The sequence below is a fragment of the Poecilia mexicana genome, unplaced genomic scaffold (assembly GCF_051168715.1).
Source record: "Poecilia mexicana isolate PSO_F unplaced genomic scaffold, ASM5116871v1 scaffold_2, whole genome shotgun sequence".
Classification (NCBI taxonomy): domain Eukaryota; kingdom Metazoa; phylum Chordata; class Actinopteri; order Cyprinodontiformes; family Poeciliidae; genus Poecilia; species Poecilia mexicana.
Window position 1 is genome coordinate 22,691,591 of NW_028263371.1, and position 19,682 is coordinate 22,711,272.

At 39.5% G+C, this 19,682-nt stretch overlaps 1 protein-coding gene across 4 annotated transcripts; it reads right to left on the reverse strand.

Annotated features, from left to right (window-relative positions):
* Positions 1-844: 844 nt before the first annotated feature.
* LOC106906525 (uncharacterized) lies at positions 845-19,672 on the reverse strand. 4 transcript variants are annotated; one of them, XM_088003715.1, is made up of 25 exons: positions 18,826-19,672; positions 18,065-18,118; positions 17,382-17,475; positions 17,212-17,275; positions 16,701-17,108; positions 14,970-16,581; positions 14,617-14,880; positions 12,744-13,172; positions 12,258-12,662; positions 11,491-11,928; positions 10,941-11,375; positions 10,540-10,824; positions 9,792-10,220; positions 8,050-8,502; positions 7,363-7,827; positions 6,504-6,932; positions 5,748-6,191; positions 4,617-4,880; positions 4,267-4,518; positions 3,944-4,192; positions 3,580-3,837; positions 3,177-3,479; positions 2,827-3,096; positions 1,533-1,616; positions 845-1,398 (listed from the first exon to the last, which is right to left on the reverse strand). In XM_088003715.1, exons 5-25 carry the CDS (start codon positions 17,089-17,091, stop codon positions 1,329-1,331), a joined length of 8,229 nt encoding a protein of 2,742 aa, XP_087859841.1. In that variant the 5' UTR covers positions 17,092-17,108; positions 17,212-17,275; positions 17,382-17,475; positions 18,065-18,118; positions 18,826-19,672; the 3' UTR covers positions 845-1,328. The 4 variants fall into 4 exon arrangements, with proteins under 4 accessions (XP_087859841.1, XP_087859839.1, XP_087859840.1 ...); XM_088003713.1 differs by having other exon boundaries at positions 3,938-4,192; XM_088003714.1 differs by having other exon boundaries at positions 3,938-4,192; positions 18,400-19,672.
* Positions 19,673-19,682: the final 10 nt, after the last annotated feature.

The following is a 19,682-nucleotide window of genomic DNA, read 5'->3' on the forward strand; positions in this document are numbered from 1 at the left end:
TGAACACCGAATTGATCTCAGGATAAATATCTGTGGTAATTTATCCAACTGTGACCCACTTAACTCGCTGCTACGGAGCTGGAAACGAGCTAACTACAGCGCTACAACATACCTATGGATACAACCTTATTTTGAGCGGCGGGTTTATGCCCCCTGGTGGCTGCAAATGGTAATTATTACAGCTAATAATAAAGTTGGTAATATTATAAATATACGCTTCCTGCGAGTTCCTACAAAATAAAACACCGGAAACAGAAAATGCTGTCGTTCGACTAAGACCAAGAAGATACGAGCAAACCTAACATTTCCTTTAATTGCTGTTTGAATAACACTTTTAACTGGGTTATTTTGACTAAAAGATTAGCTAACGTGCCTTGAATATTTTAATTAACAGGATGGTTCTGTTCAGACTAAATAAAACCTTTTTCAGGACATCAATCCTGATCCTACACAAAATCCATTAAAAGGTTCAAATTATTTTAATACCATAAAGATAGGAAGTCTCATAAAAGTAATTTTTTCAGGTTTTGTTAATCTCTCCACGAGAGGGCAGCAAATCCTTGTAATCAAGCACAGGGGGAAAAAAGATCATTAATAACTTTATTGAATCACCATAAGCCAGGAACCAACATTTTAACATTATTAAATAGCGACATAAATAAATCAGATACACAAAATCTATCTGAATATTTATCTGAGGTCTGGCTTGTATTTTGTGGAAAAAGAAAATTGCACAATAAAACTATTCAAAAGTAAAAAAAATATATATATATATATATATATATATATATATATATATATATATATATATATATATATATATATATATATATATATATATATATATATATATATATATATATATATATATTTCTATAGAGTCTGAATTAAGCATCCCAGCAATGATATTCCCTGATTTGAAAAACCGTAGCGTCTCTCCAAAATTCTCTAGATTCAGTGTAGACCTAAAATTAACACATAAATATGTCATCAAATTGCACATCATCAGAATAAACTGAAAATAAATTACCACATGATGTAAAATATCATTAACCTTTTACATTTGTAAAATAACGTAAACAATACTCACTTATGTGTACAGAAAACTTACATTATAAGATAAACATGTAAAAAAAAATCTCTTTCCAGAAAAAAATAATAATAAAAAATCTGTATTTAAATTAGTGTTTTGGTGGAACATCCATCTGTAAACTGGCTTAGTGTCAGAAGCCACTATGTCCATCTTATCGCCCGGATGAGACAGTTTTTAATTAGATCAGAGACGAGGACTTCCTGTTGGTCACTTAACCTGCTGATTGACAGCTGCTTCAAGAGAATTCAAACTTCATGTTGTCCTTAAAAGGAGTTTTGTTGATGATGTTGTTGCTGCTGAAGAGTCTAGAAACAGAGCAAAGCGGGGAACAGATGTGACTCTTTCAGACACAACATGAATCCAGATGCTCAGAGATCAGACAGGAATCCTCTAATGATAAACTTCTCCACTGATGGAGCTTTGCTGAGTGTCTGCTCACCTCACAGAACCAATGGAGGGATTGATGGAGACCAGGTGGAGTAACTCAGCAGTGGAGGCATCAGTGATCTGATTGTGACTCAGACTGGAACACAAACACAACACAGAACATTATGTTGGGTTCTACTGGAACCATGTTGAAATTAGGTGAGATCAGTCCCTATATCCATGTATTAAAATAATGGAAATTCAGCTGCACTGACCACTGCAAAGCCGTACTAATTAAAGAACCATTTGAAATTTTAGAGAAGTTGTGGACATTCAATTAAGTGGTACAATAGTCTCAGTGTAAAGTTTGTAGATTTATGGGAAGTATTAAAAAGCCCAAAGTTATTAAAACAACACCCCTGTGACTCTACATGAGTCACTAAAACATACTTGGATCACTGTCCAGAGCGAGAAAGCAGCTGTTTAATGACTGCTTTGTGAAACTTCACTGACTGATGGTTACTCGATCTGGCTGAAGAGAATGGGACATAGGTTACCCCTAAGAATCAAAACAAGTTTTCTCCAAATATCCAGCTAAATGGATTCAGTACAAATCCTGAATAGGGTAATACCCAACAGACTTAGGGGATCTCAGCACATGTGGGGTAGAACGCTGGTTAGTTATTAACCTCTCAGAGTAGGAAGTTAGTTGGGTGGGGCTAACCACCACGAACAACAACAGATGGCGATCAATGTGCTAACAAGCCACCCACACAGCAACAACTGGCACACAACACACTAACAAGTCATTGATAAAACAATAGTTGGGTAGGAAGTTAGTTGGGTGGAATCAAGTACCATTTAGAACAACAGATGGCAATCAATGTGCCAACAAGCCACCCACACTGCAATTGTTGGTGCCCAACATGCCAATGAGCCACTGATATAGGAATAGTTGGCACCCAAAGCAATAACGAGCCACCTATGCTGCATGCAGCAGCAAAAGGTGGCTCCCCACTTGATAACGAAACGCTATACAGCAATAGGTGGCACAAAATGTGATTAGGGTCCTGACCTTGAGAGATAAGGGTCTCTGGACTTGGTGGTGAACAACATAGAGATGTTTTTGCTGAGCACCAAACGTCAGTGATCACCTTTTATACAAAAATTATCATTCTGAACCACGGAGGCCAGTGACAGGTTCCAGATATCCTGCTGGACACAAGTCTGTCCTCATCGTAAAGACACCAACAGGGACAGCAACACGGCTGAAGTATTACTGCATCAGCTGCTCCACTTTGACTGGATTAAAACCAAGGGAATGTTTGTGTTTGGCTCCCCCAGAAGGGACAGTCTGGGTCACTTACTCCAGGATGTGGACTTTGTGCAGATGTGTGATGAGTTGGAGCAGCAGCTGGTCTGTCAGCTGGCAGTGACTGAGGTCCAGCTCTGTCAGACCTTCAGAGTAGTCCAGCATCAGAACCAGAGCTCCACAGAGCCTCTGATCCAGTGGGCACTGACTCAGGTCCAGTTCTTCTCCCAGAGCTCTGCACAGGGACATTGTCCGTCTCACTGTGTCCCTCTGATTGTTCACAGCAAGCAGAGACAGAAGCTGGACCAGGACCGTCTTACTGACTCTAAACAGGAAAAACAGACCAAAGAACATCAACATGAAGGTCAACAAACTTCTCCCTGCTTCAGGGTCCATCTTACTCACCTGAGACGGACTCTGTCCAGGACAGGAAACAGCAGGTCCAGCCCGCTGTCCTCCACCTCACAGTCTCTCAGGTCCAGCTGTGTGTCTCTGCTGCTGTGTCTCAGGACGGTGGAGACGGCCCTGCAGTCAGCAGTCGTCAGGGTCAGAGGCTCAGTCTGATCCTCCTCTGGTAGCTGCACACAGGAGGAGCAGGACAGATCCAACCTGTGCTGCAGAGTCCACAGTAAGTCTGATGCTGCCCCCTGCTGGCTGTCAGAGGAAGCGCAGCAGTGGATGAACCTCAGCAGGAGATTCCTGTCCACACTGGTGGGAACAGAGGAGACAGAAAACCAACCAGTTAATGAACTGTAGGGAATGGTTCATCATGGGAAGGAGTCCTGAGGAGCAGGTTCTGATATCTGACCTGAGATCAGAAACTGTGTGCAGCAAAGAGAGGATGGACTGTATTCCCTCTGCTGGCATGGAGCTCCACAGCAGCTTCAGTTTAACTCCATCACTGTGTCTGAGGATGAACAGCAGAGCACCACAGTCCTCTGAGTCCAGCTCTGTGCAGTTCAGGTTGATCACATGACCCAGTGACCTCAGCAACCCGGGTATCAGGTGACTGTGGTGAGTCCTGAAGATCTCCCTGATGGAAGTCCTAACAAAGCTGGGACTGGGCCTGAAAGCAGACAGAGGATTCACCACAACACTTTGTTACTTCCAGGAACCAGAAGCTGCTGATGGAAGATCAGACCAACTATTTATTAGAAGATAAAAACCTCCACCTTTGAATCTCCATCCTGTGCAGAAAGGGCAGCAGCTGAGCAGCTCTCTCCTCTAAGAATCGGTTCTTCTCCAGGTTCACAGTGATGGTCTGAGCTGTCGGCTGCTGCAGCAGGTAGTGAAGAAGCTCCCAGCTCAACCTGCAGCAGCTCAGGTCTCCACCAACCTTATTCAAGAGGGACAATGTCCTGTCTTGGTCCTGGACCTCATGGAGGAGAACCAGAAGCTGCTGGAGTCTCTCTTCACTCAGTCTGCAGAGTGAGATTAAACTCTCACTGTGTTTCTGATCTGTTTACTTTCTGATAGAGATGATGAAGATGTTTACCTGAGTGTGAGAGGAGCATCATGAAGCAGCAGACTGAAGAGACTCTGAGCAGGGAGTCCGGACTCAGTCAGGTCCAACCGTCCCACTGTCCAGAACCTCAGCAGAGACGCCAAACTGCTGCCGACCTTCAACAAGACTCTCTGTGGCTGAGCTTTGGTGGACACCACAGAAAGCTCTTCTAGGACCACCAGACAGGCCACTCTGCCTCTTCTCACCCACTGAGACAGGAACAAGACCAGACTGTTGGAGAGTCTGGATCAGAGAGAAGAACAGAGATGATGGACATCAAGAACTGATGGTTCAGCAGCAGATAAGTGGTGAGAAAGAGACGTTGTTCTTCAGGTTCCTGCCTCAGACTGTGGAGCTGTGTTGTAGATCTGAAGAGGACAGCAGCTCCTCTGACGGACATCCGACTGTCTGTGAGGATCAGATCCACTTTAGATCCACACAGGGGGAGAACTTTTCCCACAGAGCTGCAGGTTTTATCATTCAACTCTCCTGTTAGAAAAAGTTTGAAGTTCAGAAGCTGCAGGAGAGACACCATCTGCTGGATCTCCTCTCTGGATCTCATTGACAGAGACGAACAAACACTCTGGAAAAACCTGGGCATACACCTGAAACAGAGAAACCAAGGAAAGATAAGAAAACAAAACTTTGCGTTAATCTGGGATAAATCCAGGAGTAATAGGCCAGAGGAGGCCCTGAACCGCTCACCAAAATCTACCACTGCCACCGTATTATGTAATAATGAAGCAACATGTAATAACTGACTTCAAATTGTAATAACACTACATCTTGTAATAATCAACACAAAAATCCTTTCAACATCCAGTGGCAGATCAATTTTTAAAAAACTATGTTCTCCTCAACCTAGGTGCAAAGTACTAGAACAACTATGGAAGTGTTCGTTTGGTGCCATCTAGTGGCAGAATTAAGGTATTATACTTAAGAGTCCCTCACTGATGCTGGCATTAAAAGGAGACAAAGCTTTCTCTCAGTAACACCATGTACTCAAATTTGCACATGGCAACATATCAGGAGCAGCACTTCTTCATAACCGTGTGTTGTCTGACAATTTTTTTAAATTTGAGTAAGAAAAAAATTTCATGTTTAATTTCCTCCAAATCTCAGAAAAACATAGTTGAAGGCAGCAATTTAATCTTTAGCCCTTCTCAAACTGATGTTCTTGTTCCCCATTGCATGTGTCATTAGACAATGTAGCCCCCTTAAAAAATTTGGTCATTATTCAAAGGAGTTTGGCTCCCGGGCTTATTTCAGAGCCATGTACTTCAAACCTGAAAACTAGCAAATTGAAGAAAAAATAGGCCTGTGCATATCTAGAGGAGTCTAGAACTCATTTCATAAAATTTGGTTAATTTTATAAAGCAACTGAAATATGACGATGTGATATGAAACACTGTAATGAAGTTGGTATTAGGCTCTAACACATACTTGGAAAAATTGAAGTAGGGTGACTGTACCTGAGCTGTGAGATATAAGGCAGAAGTTTTAGGAAACTCCTCACTTCACTCTCTTCATGTGGGCAGTCTGTCAGCATTACTGGCTGGAGTTTCATCACTTCCAGGAGGATGGAGGTCTTTCTCTCTGAGAGTTTTATGGTCCAGATTTCAGGAGCTGACTGTAAAACTGACTGTAACGATGGAAGGAGACTCAGACCTGATTGAGTCTCTCTGTCCTTCATCTGGGAGTACAGATCCAGCAGGAAGTCACTCTGGGATTTTCTGCATCCATATTCAAAATTAGCCATGCATCTGTCATCAAAAGGGAATGTTTTCCATCTGCAGACTGATGCTAACATCTCCAGCATCTTCTCTCCTGTCTGCTGTTCTCTCTCTGCTGCTGCACAGAACAGATTCACTAAGAACCTGGTTTGTTCATGAAGATCTGAGCTTCTACGATCAAAGCTGGAACAAAAAAGGAGACATTTAAGAATGGTTTGATCTTGGCTGCATAAATTCAACCTTAGTTGTTGCTAGGCATGTGGGTGCCTTAGGAACATATGATTTGTGGTTGACTTCATGTAGGAAGAACTTTATTAACCTTTTTTAATCTGGCTGCAAAGGAAAAGTTAAACACACTACCAATTAAATCAGAATGGAGTGTATTTATGTATATGTGGATAAAGATGTATGTAAATATTTCATATAGCAAACTGTTTCACAAAATATTCAAATGCCATTCATTTTCATAACTTAGATAAAATAAAGTGACTGTACCTGAGCTGTGAGATAAAAGGCAGACACTGCAGGAAACTCCTCACTTCACTCTCTCCATGTGAGCAGTCTGTCAGCTCCACTGGTTTCTTCTCTGGTTGGAGTTTCATCACTTCCAGGAGGATGGAGGTCTTTCTCTCTGAGAGCTTTATGGTCCAGACTTTAGGAGCTGACTGGAAAACTGACTGTAATGATGGAAGGAGACTCAGACCTGATTTAGTCTCTCTGTCCTTCATCTGGGAGTACAGATCCAGCAGGAAGTCACTCTGATATTTACTACTATAGTATAGAGGGAAAGTCTCATATCTACAGACTGATGCTAACATCTCCAGCATCTTCTCTCCTGTCTGCTGTTCTCTCTCTGCTGCTGCACAGAACAGATTCACTAAGAACCTGGTTTGTTCATGAAGATCTGAGCTCTGAGGATGAAACCTGGAAAAATAAGAAAACAACATTTAATCTTGATCTGTCCTCAGCTGCAAAAATACAACCAGACACTACTGTTTGGCTAACTTCTAAATTTATGTTGTTTATGTGATGAAATAAAAAAAAAACTCTCATAACTCATATTTCTATTCAGTCCTGGTGTCAATGTTTCACATGTTCATCTCAAAAATCAAATTTTCAATCTTTTTTGGCACAGAAATGTGTTGTGTTGAGAACATTGTTTTCTTCTGAAATTGATTAATTTATCGAGTAATTAAGATATGACTGCATGTGAATAAAGTCTGAAAGCCTGGATTTTATACCAAACAAATATTACAGTCTGATATAAGATATTGCAAAGGATATGCTGCTCATGAAGGTTAAAGCGTTGTTGTCAGAACTATAATTAAATCTTTGTGAAATAAAGTGACTGTACCTGAGTTGTGAGATAAAAGGCAGACACTGCAGGAAACTCCTCACTTCACTCTCTCCATGTGAGCAGTCTGTCAGCTCCACTGGTTTCTTCTCTGGTTGGAGTTTCATCACTTCCAGGAGGATGGAGGTCTTTCTCTCTGAGAGCTTTATGGTCCAGACTTTAGGAGCTGCTGACTGGAAAACTGAGTGTAATGATGGAAGGAGACTCAGACCTGATTTAGTCTCACACTCCTTCACATAGGAAAACAGATCCAACAGAAAGTCAAGACGATCTTTGATGGCATCACCATCATTATCCGTTTTTTCATTTTGAAAACTAAATGTTTCAAATTTGCAGACAGATGCCAACATGTCCAATATTTTCTCTCCTGTCTGCTGTTCCCTCTCTGCTGCTGCACAGAACAGATTAACCAAGAACCCAGTTTGTTCATCAGGATCACAGCTGTGACCCTCACCATCATCCAAACTGGAACAACAAGGAGGAAACATTTAGCGAAGATTTGATCTGAGCTGCATAAAAACAACCACACTACTGATAGAATCCATCTTTTACACATCTGTCCTCAATGTGATGAAATTAAAAGCTAAAAACTGTTTGATCAGAGCAGATGAACATTGTTTTTAGGCATATACAGGATAACAGTACAAATACGACTCATTAAAACAGAGTGAAATAAAGTGACTGTACCTGAGCTGTGAGATAAAAGGCAGACACTGCAGGAAACTCCTCACTTCACTCTCTCCATGTGAGCAGTCTGTCAGCTTCACTGGTTTCTTCTCTGGTTGGAGTTTCATCACTTCCACAAAGTCAGAGGTCTTTCTTTTTGAGAGGTTTATAAACCAGACTTCAGGAGCTGACTGGAAAACTGACTGTAATGATGGAAGGAGACTCAGACCTGATTTAAACTCTCTGTCCTTCATCTGGGAGTACAGATCCAACAGGAAGTCACTTCTATCTTCATCGTCAGCATGTATGTCATCAAAAGGGAATGTTTTATATCTGCAGACTGATGCAAAACATTCGAGCATCTTCTCTCCTGTCTGCTGTTCTCTCTCTGCTGCTGCACAGAACAGATTCACTAAGAACCTGGATTGTTTATCAGGATCATAACTGGAATCATCCCAGTCATCCAAATTGAAGCTAAAAAAATAAAGAAACATTTATGATTTTATCAATTTATGAGGAAAACTCCACACTCTATTCATGGACTCCATCTTGTCTGTGATGGGGTGCGAATGCTAGCTGCGTTTTCAGTACTTTGACGCAGACATTTATCTAGAGGTGATTGCTTCAAGTTGAAGAGAGTGATGTTGAAGAAAGACATACAAGCTGTTGTAGTGAACCCATGTTGGAATACTTTAAATGGAGTTACAATTTGTCTGTGAATTATGTTTAAAAACAGAAAAAAATTGACACATAAAACGTCTTTATGCTGTGCAGCCACCTGGTGAACAACAATAATAATTACCATGTATAAATAGAAATAGGTAGACAGCCCCATAATCCTCTACAACACAACTTCAAATTTCATTTACACACAACTAAAAGAATTGCAATTGGAACATAGTTAATGAAAGTAATAATAAAACACAATCTATATACAGTAATAACACCATAGCAAAACAAATATTTGAAATTAAAACTTGTGTCAATGTTTATCTTATGTAATTATTAATAATCCTGACTAATAATTTGTTATTAATTACATTATTAAGAAAGTTAAAATGTCTTTAGTTAAATTGGCCCACTATCCATAAATTGGATAGTGGCCCAGTTTAACTCTGATTAAACTGGGCCACTAGTTTAATCAGTGGCCAGAACCAGTGGCAGAAAAAAACTTTTCACACAGACCACAATAATCACTGACAGTCTTATTTGAAATTACGTCAGGGAATTTATTAACAAAAAAGCCCAACTTTGCAGCCGAATTATTGAAATAACTTCTTTCTCCAACTACAAACAAGCAATCTAGCTACTGATGAAAACTCTGGCCTGTATCTTGACTTGAGGATCCCACATACTGCAAACTTCGCACTCATGGTTGAGATTTCACAGTTGAGTGTTGAGATTGATTACATTCCTCATGACAAATGCCTTGATTTTCACAATCTAAATGGATACTTGCAAGTTTTATGAGCTAGATGGGTGCGCAGTCCCATTTCTTCTCCACCAAGGCACTGTGGCCTTTATATTATATTATATTGGCCTCAAAGTAAATAGTGTTGACCCCCAGAAAAATAAAATATTCCTTTAAAAAAAGATAAATCGTCATAACTCTTTAAAATAATAACTAGACTACAGCCAGTACTGGGTGTGTTCATCTAACAGGGGTACCAATAATGGGCTTGTCATTAAAAGCTATTTGATGCTTTAAAAAATTAGAGATTGAAAAGTTCAAGTTAAAACAACATGAAGTAAAATGACTGTACCTGAGCTGTGAAATAAAAGGCAGACACTGCAGGAAACTCCTCACTTCACTCTCTTCCTGTGAGCAGTCTGTCAGCTTCACTCGTTTCTTCACTGCTTGGAGTTTCATCACTTCCATAAAGTCATAGGTCTTTCTCTCTGAGAGCTTTATGGTCCAGAGTTCAGGAGCCGACTGGAAAACTGACTGTAATGATGGAAGGAGACTCCGACCTGTTTTAGTCTCTCTGTCCTTCACCTGCATGTACAGATCCAGCAGGAAATTAACTGGATATTTATCACCAGCTTTAAAAGGGAATGTTTTATATCTGCAGAGTGGTGCCAACATGTCAACCATCTTCTCTCCTGTCTGCTGTTCTCTCTCTGCTGCTTCACAGAACAGATTCACTAAGAACCTCCTTTGTTCATGAAGATCTGAGCTACCAGATGCAATCCTGTAACAAGAAGGAAACGATTAGTGATGATTTGATCTGAGCTGCATTGTTGTCTGTCTTATTTCAAGTGTATTAAGACAAATGCAATACAAACTAGACCAAAATACTTGGTAAGATATTTTGTTTTTACAGTGAATTAATATTAACTCCATATTTCTCTGTTGTGATTATGCTTCTGTGAGATGCTTCATTTATCTTGAATATTTGAATGTTTGTTTAGTTTATCTCTGGTCTCTCCAAAAAGCTTAGTCTTCTTCTGTTGTATTGGAAGTTGCTAAATCTTGCTGACATGGATAATTTGATCCAGCAGTTGACTTACCTGGGTCCGTGTATCCTGCTTGACTTGAGCTTCAGCACTTTGAAGAGTATGACGTTGGCTCTCTGCAATGGGAGGACACTCAAGCCTGTTTTAAGCTCATAAGAGAACAACTCCAGCAGAAATTCAGACCATTTCTGTTTAAGAGGTGCTTCTTTATAAATGTATATTGATGCCAACATATCCAGCGTCTTCATTTCCTTTTGTTTATCTTTTTCCGCTGCTGCGCAGAACAAACTCCGGAGAAAACGGATTTCTTCAGAAGCTTCCGATACCCAAGGCTCAAAGCTAAACAATTCACAAAAAATGTTTGTTTTTAATGGTTAAACTAATTATATTAAAATGAAGAATTACTGAAAATAAGCCAGATTATATAAAGACGTTTAAAAACTAAAGGATTGTACCTGAGCTGTGAGAAAAAAGGCAGACACTCTAGGAAAGTCTTCACTTCTCTCTCTTCATGTGAGCAGCCTTTCAAAACCACTTGTTTCTTCTCTGATTGGATTATCAGTTCCCTCAGCATTAATGTATTTCTCTCTGAGAGGTCAGTTATCCAGACATTAGCAACAGACTGGAAAACAGACTTTAACAAAGGAAACAGACTCAAGCCTGTTTTCGTCTCACAGTCCATCACCTGACTGTACAAACTCAACAGGAAGGCCTTCTGGGCTTGCTCGTTCATATCTGTGTCGCTCACAGGTATTATTTTAAACGTGCAGACTGACGCCAACAGGTCCAGCATCTTCTCTCCTGTCTGCTGTTCTCTCTCTGCTGCTGCACAATACAGAGTCACCAAGAAGCTGGTTTGCTCATGAAGTTTTGATCTCTCAGGAACAAATCTAGAGCAAGAAGAAAAAAAATTACAACCAACTTTAATATTTAACCATCATAACATATAGTCTTATTATTAAAAACTATCCTGTTCAGATAGAAATTGAAATACAGTTGGTGTACCTGAACTTGGATATATAAGGCAAACACATTAGGAGGTTCCTCACTTCACGTTCTTCATATGACCAGCCCGTCACCTTCACTTGTTTCTTCTCTGTTTGGACTTTCAACACTTCCAGGAGGATGGAGGTCTTTATCTTTGAAAGGTCTAAAGTCCAGATTTCAGGAGCTGACTGGAAAACTGACTCTATTGATGGAAGGAGACTTAGGCCTGTTTCAGTCTCACAGTCCTTCATCTGGGAGTACAGATCCAGCAGGAAGTTACGCCTAAATGTTTCATCAATGAATCTGCTATTGAATGGAAAATGCTTGTATCTGCAGACTGATCCTAACAGCTCCAGTATTTTCTCTCCTGTCTGCTTTTCTCTCTCAGCTGCAGCACAGAAAAGCCTGGTTAAGAATCTGGTTTGCTCAGCAGAGCTTGACCAAAGAGGAACCACACTGCAACAACAAAAAGAATAAAAATATTTATACACACATCCATCTCTGGGAGACATAACTCCACACAACTGTATCTCAAAAGCAGTAATTAATCATAAATAAAATATATAATCTTAAATTTATTTTACCATTTAGCCAATCAATCCCTATTGCCTTTTTTAATTTTAGCACATTTGCTTCACTTAGAGGCAGTACATTTAGTAGAAAAAGCAAAAATAAATAAATATTATACAGTGACTTTTTTGCCCATAACTCATTGGTAATATTGAAACTGTCTTAAAATGTGATATTATATACTATATAAGATCAGTAATATAGGACTCATTTACCTGAGTTGTGAGATATAAGGCAGACACTGTAGGAAACTCCTTACTTCAGCCTCTTCATGTGACCAGCCAGTCAGATTAACTTGTTTCTTCCCTGACTGAAGTTTTAGAACATCCAGTAGCATGGAGGCCTTCGTCTTTGAGAGGTAAACAAACCATATTGCAGGATCTGCTGACTGGAGGACTGACAGGAATGATGAAAACGTCAGGCCTGTTTCAGTCTTAGAGGAGTATAGGTCCAGCAGGAAATCACACCATTTCAAATGGAGTGGAGTTCCTTTATATGTGCAAACTGATAACAGATCCAGCATATTTACTCCTGTCTGCTCTTTCATTTCTGCCGCAGCACGGATCAACATTTCCAAGAGCCAGATGCTCTCTGATGACTCAGATAGTCCAGTCACAAAACTGATAAAAGACAAAACAAAAGTTAAGAAAAAAAACTGCAAACCAAAAGAGAAAGTGTTAAAGATTCAAATGGGAAAGTACCTGAGCTTTGAGAGATGAGGCAGACACTGAAGCAAGTTTCTCATTTCACTCTCGTCATGTGACCATCCTGTCAGCTGCACTCTCTTTTTCTCTGATTGGAGTTTGAGTATTTCCAGGAGGGTGGAGACCTTTCTCTCTGAGAGGTCTATGAGCCAGTCTGCAGGAGTTGATTGGAAAACTGGCCGTAGAGTTGGAAAGTCAGTGGAAAGCCCTTTGCTACTTGCATGTTGATGTAAATCAACAAGAGTATTCACCAAGTCAGTTTTAATCTGACAAATTGTCACGAGCTCAGGCATTACAGTATGAAACTTTTGTTTGCTATGCAGTGCTGTTGTGAAGCATAAATCCAGGAACATGTTCTTCTGATCCTTTTCCATTGTGTTGTTGCATTCTTCCTGGTTCATTGAACCTGCAGATCTGTAGGTTATCCTGAAGGTTCATAAAGTAAAAATCTTGATTTAGTTTAGAGTATCCCAATCTGAACTCACATACAGGACAACAGATATGAATTAGCTCATGCTATAATCTGGTAAAGAGCATTAAATGGTGACATTTATGTTCGAGCTGCAAAAACAATGTACATTGTGAGAACTACATGGGAATTTTGGTTTGACAAGCAATCATAGTCCTTCAAAAAGTTATTGGTCATCCGGTAAACCCTAGGTATTGACAGGGTGTTGGGGACCACAACCATCCATACACATATTAACAACAAAGCTATACAAAGTGCAGAGTTGCGCAGTGAAACACTCGGACAGATCTACGCAGCATGTCTCCACAAAACATATGGGCGGTCCAAGCAATCAATGCAAAAAAAAAATAATGGCGCTCCTACATTGTATGCTTTGAAAATGTCAGCCAATAAGGATTCATGTTGGATCGTGGTTAGGGATTTTAGCTTTCCAACTTACATTTCATTTAGGGTCAGATACCCCTAAAAGGGTGACTATAATTCAGCCTATATAGTCATGAGCCAAGCATGTTTGACGTGTACAGTGTTCTCTGAAAATGACCCCTCAGACAGGGATCATATAAATGTTGATACAGGTGAACCTGCTCTGCAGGAGCACCTTCCAAATTTGTTCAGTTTGAGAGAAAGATGGTGCTCACAACAAAAAGTTGGAGGTGCACTACCGGGCACTGTGACAGCCCACAACACCAACGCAGAGCGGGCTATGGCGCCCAGTTCAATGCATCATCTATAAACCTTGCTTAACCCATCTTTGTTATCTTGGTTACTGGTGGATAAAAACCTATTTAAAATACAGGTAAGATGCAAGTAAATTCTGGTGGCCGGTTAGGCTTATTACATACAGAAAACCTTGAGCTTGTCAGATGTACTAGACGAGTGGCATCACAGTGAAGGGTTTGCTTATCCTACAGTGATAATGAAGCTTGTCTGAAGCGTTCTGAAAATGGTTTGTATTTTTTGTTTTTTACATGCCAGATGAATTAAGAAACAATGCCCATCAAACCTCCACAATAAGACTTTTTCACATTTAATTCAATTTTGACTTTTTTTACACAAACTCCCAGGACAACAAAGTATTGTTAAACTAGGCCTGCTTCTGTCAAAAATAGCTAAAACAAATACAATTTAAGGGAGAAAGCAATCTCTGTGTGCTGGTATTAATATGGGACAGGAAGTAAACAAATGTAGACATATATCCAGGTCTCGATTGTGTTGTAGCGACACCACAGCAGCTGTCTTATTTCCAGTATCTAACTAAATCTGCCTGAACTGAGACATACATGCTTTGAACTGGAATTATGGCTCACATGTTAAACCACCATTCATCAAAACTTTGAAATATAAAATCAACATATACAAAACATTTCTAAATATGTTTTAGAAAAAAGCAAATGAACTGACCTGAGAGAGCTGATGCACGGCAAAGTCTCTAAAAGAGAGTCGCGCAAAATCGGGCACAGTGGATCTTTTCTGTCCCCGTAGAGGCAAACATTCACCTTTGTTGCAATCGTCTGCAACACTTTCACAGCTCTGTCAAACAGCTTGTTTTTACCCACAACTGGGAGGTATATCAGGTTCCCACTGAGACCCAGTAAGGTTTGGTAATCCATCTGTTCTTCACTAAGAAGAAAAACCTTCCACAGCTGCTGTTTGAGGGTATCGTACCTATCATTTAAAGGCAAATGCATGATAATGTTTATTTAAAGTCATTAGTCATAAAGTATGCTAGTATTACAAAACGTATCCATTCATACCATTCAACATTTTGAAAGCATCCAAACAGATGTCTCATTCCTTGTGCAGTGACTGTCACATCCTGAAGGTTCAGACTTATTTTTCTGTCCTTTGACTGAGTGACCACATAGGCCACAGCACAACAGGAATACAAGTCCAGATTCGCTCTGCTGAGGTCAAGATGATAGTCCAGTTTGTCCAAAAAGAAAATGCAGACTTCAGAGCTCTGCGACTCAAACAAACACTGGTATACGAACAGTGTGTCCACATGAAGCTCACTGATATTAGCGACAGCCTGATGGAAAAATATGTCAATCATCTCTTTGAAAAACCATCCAGATGTTTCCTGGAGCTCTTCAGCTGGAATCAGACAGCTCATCAAACGTGGACTCTTCTCATTCAACAAACGGCACATGAATGGGATCAGATTCTTCATGTGTTTCTTCTCCTCGGTGAGGCACTGCTGGAAAACCTCCCTGATCTTATCAGGATTCTTCAGAAGCCACAGAGCTGCAAAAAAGTCTTGCATCAAGTAATGGAGAAAGGCATAGACAGTTATGGTTTCAGTAGGAGCAACTTTGACATCAAGTGTTTTCAGGAAGGAAAGGACACAGCCTTCTTCACAGGAAAAATCTTCCAGGTTCACAGTTTTTCTTTCAGTTGCATTAAAAGCAGCTTCAGCCAAAGACAGGATTCCATTTCTCTTCGTTTTGATGAACTGATTGAGATTCCTGATCCTGGTTTTGTTGCTGTTCATCTGGAGACCAAACCGAACAATATTGATGTATATTTCAGTCACAGTTCTGGGTTGCAGAGATTCTTTTGATGGAAAGCTGGCAGCCACCATCAGTGCGTACATTGGAATATGACAAAGAGTCAACAGCTCCATATTTCTAAGAACCTTTCTGTGATTTTCACCCAGAGTTGAAAACAAATAAGTTTTTATTGTTTCCTCACTGAAGCCTTTCACCTCCACTCTGAGCCAGTCTTCAGGACAAAGGTCCTTCCCATCTTCTGGTCTGCAGGTAATGATGATTTTAGCATCAGGTAAGAGATCTTTGTCTACAAGATTCTTCACAATTGATGAAGAGAAATCTGTGACTCCATCTAAAATGATAGTAACATTATCAGAGTTGCACTTTATGTCCTGTAAGACTTCATCTTTGCCCTTATCTGGTTCACTGCATGCAATGAAAAGAAGATCCTCCAAACTCATGTTAGGTGGGATGTTGGTTAATTCCCTCATATCAAAGTAAAACATGTAATCCAGCTCCTTGTTGTCTCTTTCTGACCACAGTCTCCATATTTCATGACTCAGGGCCGTCTTTCCAATACCAGGTTTTCCAACCAGGAGGATGCTTTTATCTGTTTTCAGCAGGTCAGTGGGGGAGATTTCAGGTTTGCGCTTTGGACTGCAAGTCCTTAACTTTTTAGGACGGCACATCTCTCTTTTAAATCTCTTTATTTTTGTTGGAAAATTCTTCCCTTGAATATCTAATGTAAGTGAAGCGTACAACAGTTCAGGTTTCTTGTTTTCAGCAAAAAGATTTTCACTTCTCTTCCAAAAGTCCTTTGATACTTTTTCTGCTTTTGATTTCAATTTTGCTTGGTATCTGTAGCATGGCCTTGATTCTGAGATTAAAAAATAAAAAGAAGAAACATTCATATTGTAGATGGTAGCATTTATATCACAAATGACACCAAGGAATCAATACAAAGATCAAATATGAAAAGCGTGAAATAATAATTACCCTGTGTGTAGTTGTGATCAATTTCTGGATCTTCTGTGAAGGAAAAGCAGCTGATCCAGTGGTGCAGGTCAAACTTTGTAGCCTCAGTTGAAGCTTCATGACTGTTCTTAAAGAGAGGATCTGGTCTCTCTAAGGTTCTCCTCCTCGTCTGGTCAATAATCCTTAGAAACCAGTAGCAGGCTGCTTCACCTTTTCTAGTGACTGAGTCCAGTATTGCTCTGGTTCTATCATAGTCATCTTTCTCTGCCTTTATCGTGTTGACCTCTTCATCAGTGAAAACTTCTTGCTGATGCAAGTTTTCAAGAATCACTGACAGATTCCTCAGTTCTCCAACTAGGTGAACTCTGGCATTGGCGATATAATCTTTCGCAGACTGTTTTGAACAAGCCATGACACTTGACCTCTCTTCTGCACAAAACCAGATGTAGAACGTAGAAACATTTATGTATGTTGGGTATGTAATTTAGAACTTACCCAACGTAATTTGTACATTAGGAAATGTAAAACTTACCTTTAAGGTCTACATTAAGGGTAAGCTGCCCATAAGGTCTCAAATGATGATGAACCTTCCAACACTGAGAAAACAAGAAAATAAACAACTAAATGCAAAGTATCCAGTAAGATCAGCATTTACTAGTAGAATTTATTTTTGCATGTTTTTTAACAAATCTTAAACATCACCTGTTCTGACCGTCAACACATGATATTCGTTGGTGAAAACAGGCCTGGACTACACGGTGTAATAAAGGAGTGATTTTCCTCATTTTCTCTGGACCTAGAGACAAACGGATTTGAATCTCAATGAAACATTGTGGAGGTTCTTGCATATATGCTACATTATAAACCACAATAGAAAAAGAATAAGTTAATGTTCTCATTGAGCACAGGACTGTTGGGTGTTTCAGTGAGGCAGAGAAGCAACGTCAGAGGTGTGGCCATTTTTTTTTACTGTGTCTAAGGGTAGAAAAATATCCATGATTTCTGTAAGTTAATATCGACTTTAACTGCTAATATAATAGCAAATATCATTTCACCAAATTTGTATCTCTAGTTTAAACAGATTAAAGTATTAAAGTTGTCTGACAGACGAGGTATAACTGTAAACACAAACCACTGCTAATAATATGAATTTTTGATACCTGTTTAACCCTTTCAATAAGCTGGTACATCCTGTACAGGTTGCCAATACATCATGGGGCAACAGAGACACAGAAACACACCTAAGGACAACTGTGGTCAACATGCAACATGAGGCCAGAGTTCCCAAAGAGTAAACACACATGGGGAAAAAAACATGCAAACTCAACAGCAAGAAATTAATAAATAAACCCTTTTGGAGGAAGGCAACAGTCCTTTCTACTTACCCTGAATATTTTCTTTCTGCCATGAACGAAACTCATCAGGTGTCTATATGGTACCTTTAACAAAAATGAAGTTATTATAAAGTTAGTCTACTGTTAGACTGAAATTGCATCTATGAAGTTTATTGTCGTCTAACTTAACAAACTTAACTTTCACTTTGACACATTAATGTTTTTATTAGATCAACCAAACTATTCGCATAAACCCGTGAAGTTATTCAAATTGTAACATTTGCTGAAGCTACTTGGATAGCAACATCACAGTATAGCTAAGTAAGCTAACATCAAGCAAACTTTAAACTCCTGAAAACACTCCATGTTTAAAGATTTCTGTTTACCTTTCACAGAAGATGAAACGACTCCCGTTAACATCACAATAAACACCTTTCCTACCTTTACACGGAAGTTCTGCAGTTATCATTAAAGTTAGTTAATAACATGAGAATCTGGTGTTTTGAAAATGACGTAGAAAGTCGACCGGAAGTAGAAAAACCTCACCTGAACCTCCTTCAAGACGCACAGAAATTAATTAGTCTTTTCAGGAAAGCGTTTCTATTGGGCTTAAACAACACAAACATTAAAGATATTTATCCAAGTAAAAAAAAAACCCACCATCTTCCATCGTGTCCTATCAGACCGAAAATACTCGTCTATTTTCAATAAAATGTGAAAACAAGAACATCTAAATAGTTTCTGGCCCGGCTTTAACTAAACTATTCAGTGAAAACGGGAAATTATAACCTGTGGATACGGTTTAGTCTTACCAGTGTGACCTCTTTATTTTCTCTTTGCGTGTTTCGTTCTGACAACATTGTGTTGAACTTTTACTTTCACTTTGAAGGAGACAAAACTCTTAAAATCCACTAGATGACACTATTGGACCAAAAACATACCAAACCATTCGCCACGTTTACCAGCAATCAATATCAGGTGCGTGAAGAAGATCAAGATCACATGAATCTCAATTTAATCATTTGATCATCACTGGTTGCAGATCAATCAAGTTTATTTGCACAGCACGTTTGAGCAACAAGGCAGTTCAAAGCGGTTTAAATGATTAAAACATAACACTATCATTACATTTTGTCAAATCCCATCATCAAAATCAAGAATGATCATCAAATATATTAATGTCCCAGTTGTTTTTAAGTAAAGGCAACACTAAAACAAATGGGTTTTAATCCTTAATTTAGAGAAATTCAGTGTTTCTAGCAGTTTGTTCCAGATATGTGGAGAATGAAAACTGAAAGCGTTCTGGATCAACTGCAGCTGGATGATCAATTTTTTTAAGCAGACCTGAGAAGACACTGTTGCAGTAATCAATACAACGAAAGATAAATGCATGGATGAAATTCTCTAGATCACACTGAGACATTAGTCCTTTAAACCTGGAAATGTTCTTCAGGTGATAGAAGGTCAATTTTGTAACTGTCTTTATGTGGCTCTAAAGATTCAGGTCTATTCCCATATTTCAGACCTGGTCAGTAGTTTCTAAGCTGCATTAACTGAAGCTTCATCCAAGATCGTTCCTATTAGGGTCCAAATATAATGTCAGTTTTGTTTCTGTTCAGTTGATGAAAGTTGTGGCATCTTCACTCATTGATTACTACTAAACATCTTT